The sequence below is a fragment of the Mustelus asterias genome, chromosome 7, assembly GCF_964213995.1.
Source record: "Mustelus asterias chromosome 7, sMusAst1.hap1.1, whole genome shotgun sequence".
Taxonomy (NCBI): domain Eukaryota; kingdom Metazoa; phylum Chordata; class Chondrichthyes; order Carcharhiniformes; family Triakidae; genus Mustelus; species Mustelus asterias.
The window spans coordinates 137,839,992-137,850,789 of record NC_135807.1 but is presented as its reverse complement, the minus strand read 5'-3'; the positions used below and the strand labels follow the sequence as shown (position 1 = coordinate 137,850,789).

General features: G+C 48.1%; 1 protein-coding gene across 3 annotated transcripts in view; it reads right to left on the bottom strand.

The window, feature by feature from the left end:
* cnot10 (CCR4-NOT transcription complex, subunit 10) overlaps positions 1 to 10,798 on the bottom strand; it is a 39,460-nt gene that overhangs the window by 12,467 nt on the left and 16,195 nt on the right. For all 3 annotated transcript variants that reach the window (XM_078216895.1, XM_078216896.1, XM_078216894.1), the window contains 5 exons: positions 10,616 to 10,737; positions 8,730 to 8,906; positions 7,293 to 7,376; positions 6,134 to 6,247; positions 2,730 to 2,860 (listed from right to left, as the gene is read on the bottom strand). In XM_078216895.1, the coding sequence (XP_078073021.1) occupies positions 2,730 to 2,860; positions 6,134 to 6,247; positions 7,293 to 7,376; positions 8,730 to 8,906; positions 10,616 to 10,737 (628 nt within the window). The remainder of the gene's footprint in view (positions 1 to 2,729; positions 2,861 to 6,133; positions 6,248 to 7,292; positions 7,377 to 8,729; positions 8,907 to 10,615; positions 10,738 to 10,798) is intronic.

Genomic DNA, 10,798 nt, shown 5'->3' with positions numbered 1-10,798 from the left:
GTGGGGGGTGTTGTGTGAGTGTGGGGGGTGTTGTGTGAGTGTGGGGGGTGTTGTGTGAGTGTGGGGGGTGTTGTGTGAGTGTGGGGGGTGTTGTGTGAGTGATGGGGGGTGTTGTGTGAGTGTGGGGGGTGTTGTGTGAGTGTGGGGGTGTTGTGTGAGTGTGGGGGGTGTTGTGTGAGTGTGGGGGGTGTTGTGTGAGTGTGGGGGGTGTTGTGTGAGTGTGGGGGGTGTTGTGTGAGTGTGGGGGGTGTTGTGTGTGTGTGGGGGGTGTTGTGTGAGTGTGGGGGGTGTTGTGTGAGTGTGGGGGGTGTTGTGTGGTGTGTTGTGGGGGTGTGTGTGTGTGTGGGGGTGTTGTGTGAGTGTGGGGGGTGTGTGTGAGTGTGGGGGGTGTTGTGTGAGTGTGGGGGGTGTTGTGTGAGTGTGGGGGGTGTTGTGTGAGTGTGGGGGGTGTTGTGTGAGTGTGGGGGGTGTTGTGTGAGTGTGGGGGGTGTTGTGTGAGTGTGGGGGGTGTTGTGTGAGTGTGGGGGTGTTGTGTGAGTGTGGGGGGTGTTGTGTGAGTGTGGGGGGTGTTGTGTGAGTGTGGGGGGTGTTGTGTGAGTGTGGGGGGTGTTGTGTGAGTGTGGGGGGTGTTGTGTGAGTGTGGGGGGTGTTGTGTGAGTGTGGGGGGTGTTGTGTGAGTGTGGGGGGTGTTGTGTGAGTGTGGGGGGTGTTGTGTGTGTGTGGGGGGTGTTGTGTGAGTGTGGGGGGTGTTGTGTGTGTGTGGGGGTGTTGTGTGAGTGTGGGGGGTGTTGTGTGAGTGTGGGGGGTGTTGGTGTGTTGTGGGGGGTGTTGTGTGAGTGTGGGGGTGTTGTGTGAGTGTGGGGGGTGTTGTGTGAGTGTGGGGGGTGTTGTGTGAGTGTGGGGGGTGTTGTGTGAGTGTGGGGGGTGTTGTGTGAGTGTGGGGGGTGTTGTGTGAGTGTGGGGGGTGTTGTGTGAGTGTGGGGGGTGTTGTGGAGTGTGGGGGGTGTTGTGTGAGTGTGGGGGGTGTTGTGTGAGTGTGGGGGGTGTTGTGTGAGTGTGGGGGGTGTTGTGTGAGGTGTGGGGGGTGTTGTGTGAGTGTGGGGGGTGTTGTGTGAGTGTGGGGGGTGTTGTGTGAGTGTGGGGGGTGTTGTGTGAGTGTGGGGGTGTTGTGTGAGTGTGGGGGGTGTTGTGTGAGTGTGGGGGTGTTGTGTGAGTGTGGGGGGTGTTGTGTGAGTGTGGGGGGTGTGTGTGAGTGTGGGGGGTGTGTGTGAGTGTGGGGGGGTGTTGTGTGAGTGTGGGGGGTGTTGTGTGAGTGTGGGGGGTGTTGTGTGAGTGTGGGGGGTGTTGTGTGAGTGTGGGGGGTGTTGTGTGAGTGTGGGGGGTGTGTGTGAGTGTGGGGGGTGTTGTGTGAGTGTGGGGGGTGTTGTGTGAGTGTGGGGGGTGTTGTGTGAGTGTGGGGGGTGTTGTGTGAGTGTGGGGGGTGTTGTGTGAGTGTGGGGGTGTTGTGTGAGTGTGGGGGGTGTTGTGTGAGTGTGGGGGGTGTTGTGTGAGTGTGGGGGGTTGTGTGAGGTGGGGGTGTTGTGTGGTGTGGGGGGTGGGGGGGTGTGTGTGTGGGGGTGGGGGGTGTGTGGGGGGTGTGTGGAGTGTGGCGGGTGTTGTGTGAGTGTGGGGGGTGTTGTGTGAGTGTGGGGGGTGTGTGTGGGTGTGGGGGGGGTGTGGTGTGGGGGGTGGGGGGGTGTGGGGTGTTGTGTGAGTGTGGGGGGTGTTGTGTGAGTGTGGGGGGTGTTGTGTGAGTGTGGGGGGTGTTGTGTGAGTGTGGGGGGTGTTGTGTGAGTGTGGGGGGGTGTTGTGTGAGTGTGGGGGGTGTTGTGTGAGTGTGGGGGGTGTTGTGTGTGTGTGGTGGGGGTGTTGTGTGTGTGTGTGTGTGGGGGGGGGGGGGGGGGGTGCATGTGTGTGCGTGTGTGCACGTTTCCTCTCCCATAATAGTAGTCAAGCCTCAGCAGTAACCTTTTTTTTAGTTGTTTATTTATTAGAGTCACAACTAGTCTTACACTAACACCGCAATGAAGTTACTGTGAAAATCCCCTCGTCGCCACACTCCGGTGCCTGTTCGGGTACACTGAGGGAGAATTTAACATGGCCAATCCTCCTAGCCAGCACATTTTTCGGACTGTGGGAGGAAACCCTCGCAGACACGGGGAGAACGTGCAGTCTCCACACAGACAGTGACCCAAGGCTGGAATTGAACCTGAGTCCCTGGCGCTGTGAGGCAGCAGTGCTAACCACTGTGCCACCTAGATTTCGAAAAGCATTTGGACAAGGTAAATGTGAACAAAACATGTTTTTTTTAAAAATGTTTTTACAGGTTATTTAGTTGTATACATTTAATAAAAACCTAGAGGTTAAAAAGAAATGACAGATGAGAAGAATTTGCAAATAGTCCTTGAGCTGACAGCTTGCTTAATCCAATTCTGACCTCTACACTTTAGGAAGGAAGTCAAAGTCTTGTGAGGAAACAGAGGTGATTTACCACACACTCCACACAGACAGTGACCCAAGCCGGGAATCGAACCCAGGTCCCTGGCGCTGTGAAGCAGCAGTGCTAACCACTGTGCCACCCTATTCCTGAGAAATAGTTCCTTCAGAGGAAACAAATCTCCAAATGGATAAAGGTTAAAACTATGCCAGCTAACAGGGTGGATCATTCAGACAAACATGAAATTATTCACCTTGATCCTGTTCATTTGACGAAACACCCAGGAAGACATCAGTAACATTTTCAGGGTTCAAATGAGTGATAGCATCGGAGATCCTGTCCAGGGAAATGAGCGACTCTGCTGCATACAAGTGGCCCAGAAACCTAAACACAATCACAAACGGTCAGAAACATCAAATCAAAGTAACACGCAAGAAATCAGCTCACGCTACGCAAAAATCAGTGTTATCAAAGTACCAATGAAGAGCCAATATTTTGATGTAGTTTTTTAAAACTGTATGCAAATAAATTCCAGCAACATCTGATACACCAACTTCAATGTCATAAAGCATCTTAAGGTGCTTCACATAAACATTATCAAACAGAGAATGACACCAAGCCACATAAGGCCATATTTAGGGCAGCACGGTAGCACAGTGGTCAGCACTGCTGCCTCACAGCTCCAGGGACCTGGGTTCGATTCCCGGCTTGGGTCACTGTCTGTGTGGAGTTTGCACATTCTCCACGTGTCTGCGTGGGTTTCCTCCGGGTGCTCCAGTTTCCTCCCACAGTCCAAAGATGTGCGGGTTAGGTGCATTGGCCGTGCTAAATTGACCCTAGTTTCGGGGGGATTGGCAGGGTAAATATGTGGGGTTACGGGGATAGGGTGGGATTGTGGGCAGTACAGACTTGATGGGCCGAATGGCCTCCTTCTGCGCTGTAGGGATTCTATGATGATTAGATCACATGACCAAAAGACTGGTCAAAGAAGTAGGTTTTAAAGTGAGATGCAGAGGTATAGGGAGGGAATTCCAGAGCTTAGAACCTGGACAACAAGATCCCAGCCATCAACTGGAGGCTGATTATAATCAGGGATGCACTAGAGGCCAGAATTAGAGAAGTACAGAGATCCTGGAGCGTAATTATGTAGGAAATGACAGAGGTAGGGAGGGGCGGGGGCAGGGGGGGTGAGAAATCAAGAACAAGGATGAGAATTTTAAAACCAGGACATTGCTCGATTGGGTCTGTGGGCACAGCGAGGCGGGATAGAGAAACGGGACTTACTGCGCGTTAAAGACAAAGGATAAGAGTTTTGGATGACCTCAAGTTTACAAAGAGTACAAAGTGAGAGAGCAGTCAGGGAGTGTGTTGGAATAGCTGAATCTAGAGGTTTCAGCAGCCGAACCGAGACGGGGCAATGTCACACAGGCAGAAATGGGCGGGTTTAAGTTTGCTTTGATTTATTATTGTCACATGTATTAGTATACAGTGAAAAGTATGGTTTCTTATGCGCTATACAGACAAAGCATACCGTTCATAGAGAACATAGGGAAGAAGGAAAGGAGAGAGTGCAGAATGTAGTGTTACAGTCATAGTGAGGGTGTAGAGAAAGATCAACTTAATACGAGGTCGGTCCATTCAAAAGTCTGTCAGCAACAGGGAAGAAGCTGTTCTTGAGTCGGTCGGTACGTGACCTCAGACTTTTGTATCTTTTTCCCAACGGAAGAAGGTGGAAGAGTGAATGTTGGAATGAATGAGGTGAGAATCTCATCTCAGGATCAAATGTGACACCCAAGGTGCAAACAGAAGGGTTTAATCTCAGGCTGGTGCCAGGGAGAGGGATGGAGTTAGTCGCTCAGGAATGGAGTAGGGACCAAAAACAAGGCTTCAGTCTTCCCCCAAGACGTGGCTCAGGACAGGTTGGCCCGCATCATTCCCCCGCCGCCTCCGGTTCACCAGCACCAACAACGCCTGGGTGGACTCCACCATAGCCCAGGCAGGAGTCCTGCCCCAACATCCAGGTCACACCACTGCACAAGAAAACCAGATACCCCAGCAAGGTGAAAGGGCAAGATCAGGGGAGGGGGAGGAAGAGTGGGAGGAAGGGGAGCTGCAACTGGAGGAGCTGGAGCCGCAACATGGACAGAACCAGAGTCTGTGACTGGAGGAGCGTATCCTCACAAATGCTGCCTCCCACACTCACTGCACCTCCAATCAAAATACATGGTGTGGAGATGCCGGCGTTGGACTGGGGTGGGCACAGTAAGTAGTCTCACAACACCAGGTTAAAGTCCAACAGGTTTCAGAGCGCTGCCCCGGGCAACGTTCCGAAAGCTCGTGCTACCAAATAAACCCGTTGGACTTTAACCTGGTGTTGTGAGACTACTTAAAATGCATGGGGGGGAAATGGGGTGACCATCCTTGAATTCTTTACCTTGTCATTGAGTTTTTGGGGGCCGTTTGCAAGATTTCCAAGATTAATTTGCCTGCTGCCCCTGTGTACTTTGAACTCGAGTAAAAAAAAATTCCAGAGCGCTTGACAAGACAAAAAGATGTGTTCCCTCTGTGAAATGGAAATCTGAGAGAGCTACTTATAGATGTAGCAAGGACGTACAGAGGGAGTCCAGGAAAGATAAGAAACAAAACCAGCAACTTAATAGGGAGTCTGAAAGCACACAACAAGATAATCAAAGGGAACTGGCACCATTCATAGATAAAGGAGGTCATGTTAAACTCGAGGGATCAATGGGTTTTGCACCTTAGTTCTTAGAAGGTAAAAAATATTTGAAAGGTGTACCTGAGGGTGCGGGACAGCCACCATTGGTAATTACTCAAAAGGGAGCTATATTAAAGGAGTTAAAGGGTTAAAAGGTAGTAATGATATGGCAGGCACTGAAATGTTTAGGGAACAGATAGTGGAGGTGTTTAAAAGAATGTGGATGCACTAATCTTGTTCAAACGCCTTTGGAAATGACAAATGTGCTGAAGGACTGAAGGGTGAAAATTGCTCAGTCCTGTTCAAGGGGGAAAGTGAGGAAATTCTAGGGGCATAACACGGAAAGAACTTTGTGAACACTTGGAAAGATATGGTCTGATCTGGGCCATTAGGAGTGTGTTTGTGAAGGCTGCAACACGCTTCAGTAAAGCAGCCGTGTTTTGAGTAAATAACCGCACAGGCGGTAAAATTAATTTCTGCACATGGATCATCGGAATAAATCCTAGATTGGTGGCAAAAATCAAGGGTATCGCTGCCCTCCCAAACACACTCTCAGGATCAAACCAGACAGCATGCTACCCTGACCCAGCTGAACTCCACGTGCACCACCAGCATCAATATCCACTTCTGCCCATCTCTCTGTCAAAGACTTTCTCACTCTCAGATTCAACATTAACGTTCATAAAACAACAGATCTAGAAAAAGAAAGATTTGCAAGGTAATTGGGGGGGGAGGGGGGAAGGAGCAGAGTAGGACTAAATGGACAATTACATCAGCTAGCACAGACATGATGGACCAAATGGCCTTTTCCACAGTTGGCCTTTTCCATTTCAAGAATACGTCCAACAGTCTAAGCTTAAATAAGCATTTACTTCACGTGCAGAGCCAGTTAAATTAATCACGTTAATAAGGACCCTGTTATAGAATACTCGGTTACTTACTTTAAAGACCCGGACAGTTTGGTCTGCTGTAGAAGATTCTCTGCATGATTTAAGGCCATAAGGTTGTCACCAAGTGCAAGAGCAACATATGCACTACCAGCCAGTATAGAGCATCTGCAAGAACAGAGAGGAAAGCGTTTGATGTGATGTGCTTGAAATCCCAGTCTTCTATTTACCACAGGAGGTCAAATCAGAGTTGAAACCTGTCAAGAATTTCATCTCATTTACAATCTGTAGCCACTAGGCAGGGTGGTAATGTCACCGAACTAGTAACCTGGGGGTGCTCTGGGGAGGTAGGTTCAAATGCCGCCACGACAGTTGGTGAAATTTAGTTTCCAAATGTTGTAATTGAATTTATCATTGATTGTCACACCATTTGGTTCACTCATGTCCTTTAGGGAGGGCAATTGGCCGTCCTTACCCGGTCTGGCCGACATGTGACTCCAGACCCACAGCAATGTGGTTCACTCTCTGAAATGGCCAAGTGGTTCATTCAAGTTGCATCACCCCACTATAGAAAGACTGCAATGGTTCATGGAGGTGGCAGCTCACCACCACCTTCCCGAGGGCAATTAGGGATGGGTAACAAATGCTGGCCTTGCCAGCGATGCCCACATTCCATGAAATAAATAAACAATGAACCCCAACTGGACTGACACTGTTTGGGAAGTTTCTGATGTTCATTTCTGCCCCAGTAAACACTTGGCGGGAGGGGATCATTTAGGACATGAACCGTACTCTTCTCAACTTCTTCCTCCAATTCATAACTGCATCTTCTCAGCCGAGCTGGCTTGGACAGAGGAGAGAACCTCAGATGCTGAGGTCACTGAAAAGGAAACCCGTACAGAGGGAATTAAACGCCGGATATATTGACCACCCTGGAATGAGAAGAGCAAGAGGTGCTGGAGGACGGGGAAATGAAAAAAACAGTGCTGGCCAAAACATTTTCTTCAATTTCATCATCAACTAGATCTGTCATGAGTGAGGATTGACTGTAAAGCACTCAAACAATGACCTTTGCTTACATTAAATGTGGTAAATTCCAGTAACAAATCGAGATTTAACAACGATGGAACTGAATGTGCAGAAAGCTCCCTTTATATTGTTGAAAGGACAGTAGCGTTGTGTAAATGGATAAGAAATGGGAACATATCCTTACCGGAGATTGTCTAATTCCTCCTTCCTTAACGGAGAGGATGGCGGGCCTGGAACTAAGAACTTATCTCCTTCATGAGGTTTCCCACTGCAGAATGAGAGAAAATAATTTCAGTGTATAATAGCGCAAGAATAATGGAGTATTGAGATTAATTTGTCATGGGATTCAGAATGGTAAAGGGTGTGGCCAATCTATGCGGAAGGCTTTCGCAGTTGTCCCCATAGGAAGTAGGAGTCATAGTTACGCAGAGGTAGGCCATTCTGCCCATTGAACCAATGCCAGCTCCCTGCAGAGCAATACAGACAGTCCCATTCACCCATTGGAAGGGGTGGAATTGGAGACCAGAGCTGACAGCAGGGACTGTACACGGTGGCTTAGGTCTCAGCGATGTTTAGCTGGCAGGACTTGCCGGCTCACCAGCACTCTGACAGCAGAGGCAGCGAAGGGAAGTCGGGAGAGGCGGCGGGGAATTAGAGTTCGCTGTTAACTGGCACAGGCGGAAACTGACCCGATGACTTTGGGTGTCATCACCAAAGGGGGGCATGTAGCTGAGGGAGGAGGAGGAGAGAGGGCCTGGGACAGATTCTTGGGGGATTGCAGAGGCGATGTTGTGGAGTTGGGAAGAGAAACCATTGCCAGAGATGACCAAATTCTGACTTATTTATCAGTGGGCAATACTGAGCATCTCAGCGAGAATGTAAATGAAAATGACAGCATGAGAAACATAGAAACATAGAAGATAGGAGCAGGAGGAGGCCATTTGGCCCTTCGAGCCTCCTCCGCCATTTATAACGATCATGGCTTATCATCCAACTCAATAGCCTAATCCTGCTTTCTCCCCATAACCTTTGATCCCATTCGCCCCAAGTGCTATATCCAGCCGCCTCATGAATACATTCAATGTTTTGGCATCAACTACTTCCTGTGGTGATGAATTCCACAGGCTCACCACTCTTTGGGTGAAGAAATGTCTCCTCACCTCCGTCCTAAATGGTCTACCCTGAATCCTCAGACTGCGACCCCTGGTTCTGGACTCCCCCACCATCGGGAATATCTTCCCTGCATCTACCCTGTCTAGTCCTGTTAAGAGTTTTATAAGTCTCTATGAGATCCCCCCCTCATTTATCTGAACTCCAGCGAAAACAATCCTAACCTAGCCAATCTCTCCTCACACATCAGTCCCGCCATCCCCGGAATCAGCCTGGTAAACCTTCACTGCACTCCCTCGAGATCAAGAACATCCTTCCTCAGAAAAGGGGAGTATATCATTTTGTCCATCAAGTCAGCTCCACTATTTAAAAGATCACAGCTGATCTTCTACGCCAGTTGCACCTTCCTGCACTGTGCCCTTACCCCCGTGAGAGAATATAACAAGTTTCTACAATGATACATTGATGGTACATTTGTACGCTCACTGAAGTATCTCTCATCATGCTGTACCTGCATGCCTCGTTATTTTCATTGCTGGTCTCACCACTGCCTGACTGGCTGAAATTTCTTAAGCCATTATCCTTTTTGGTCTCCAGTTGATCTTCAGGCAGCAGGAGCAAGGCATTCCTTAAGCAAATGGCCGCAAACTCCATGCTGGCTACAGGGATGGCTGAAGACTGCCCATCGCTGTGGAACAAAAATGACATTTTATTAAAGGCTTCGTGGCTTCAAAATCCAAATTGAAACTTTTAGGCAGTTAATAGCTTTCAGTATTTCCCATGCAATTGAAGGCTGGGCCTCTCTTGGCTGACATGCAAAGTCAGGGGGGGGTCCCAGGTTCTAGTGCCCACTGGCAGCAAGTCAGCCAATCTCAGCTGAGGAAAGGAAGAATCGCACAGCACGGGAGGGGGCCAATCAGTGACCCCCACCCCCCCCCTCAACTCTCCTGCCAGGTAAAAACAACAGATTCTGTGGTGATGCCCCACCCAGTCGAATAGCACTCTACTATCTTCAGCTCAGACCGAAGTCGGGCAGCTTGGATGAGGGTACCAGAAGTTTGGTGAGCTGCCAGAAGCCAGTGACTGAAGCAAGAGTTGTTGTTTTTGGGAGAAAGGCACAATGTAACAACGCGGAGGTGATTTTCCCCTCTGCTCAATTTTATAACCACTCAAAGGGATATATCTCACTTCGTAATCTTGTACAAGTATGTGTGAGGTGGTAGAAAGTTACTGGTTTTGGTAAATTAAAGCAGGATCTGACGCTCTCTATCATGAACAATTGACAGGTCTTTATTTTTAAACTGCTGACAACCTTATTAAAAACAATTAACAAACTGAATAAAATCCCAATAGAATGCTGTTCAAATATTACAAGACTCCTTCAGGAATAATGAAATATATCATTACAGAATTCAGTCACTCTCAACTATTATACAACCTAGCGTCTTTTGGAAGTATGAACATTCTCCAGTGATGCTCGTCTGGAACACTTTGAGTTGGTCTCTCTCTATTTAGATGGTAATTTTATGAAGACATATCTGAAATTGAAGGATTTACATGACAGCCTCGTCTACCCTCCTTCCAACTCAAGAGGTAGCAAGCATACTCTGACAGTTACCCCCCCCCTCCTGTCTGGGTTGATATACCTGGAATTACCCCAAATATTCCTGCAATCTGAGTGGCTTGAGGCTGTCAACAACCCCCACATTTGAATTCCACTGGTTCTGTGTCTCTGCATGCTCGTTTTAAATCATTGGTCCAATTCAAAAGCCTGTTTTGGTTAGGTTGGAACACTGACTGCTAGGTTTTGATACAAATGCTGCAAAAACCTGCTTCTGTAGCCTGCTCTCTGCAATTTAAAATCCACGCACAGAAACCTGCTTTTTTTTAAAAAAAGAGACAACGCTATACGATTTCTTCTTTTGGTTTTAGCAATTCTTTTCCTTTATATTTGTCAAACACCACATTTTAACCTTGTATGTGCAAATTCACAATAATTTAAGCAAAGAATTGACTTGAACACAATGCTTGTAGTGATTGTTAAGTGAAGAGGCTTCTGTTTGATATTCTCTCATTTGTGGTCTATCGTCACGTGGAATTTAGTATTTTTATGAACATGTCTGGTGAGCATTCCACTGCCTAAATACAGTTAACTTAGGTAGCTTAACAGTCAAAATCTGAACTTATTTTTTTCCAGAACCCATATATCACTTCACTAACTTTATATCTGCAAGTCAAAAGCTTTAGATTTTGAACTGCTTCTATATAGCTAACATGCACACTTTGACATCTGAACATGTTAAAAGTTGACTCATTTACACAGTGTTCTGCAGTTAGGTGTTCAATCATTTACAGTCACACCAGTCCTGTTCACCCTCGTAAATGGTGCTCACTCACTTATACACGGTGTTCTGCATGGACTGCGATGCCAAGACTATCTTCTGGTGATAGCCCTGACCCAGAATTGACTGTACAATCCCTTTCTTGCTTGGCAGCCCTCTGGTCTCTTGTTCGGATGTCTGAAGAAAATAATGCTGAAATTTAACATGACTGGTTGGGGGAAAGAAAGCAAGCAACTTG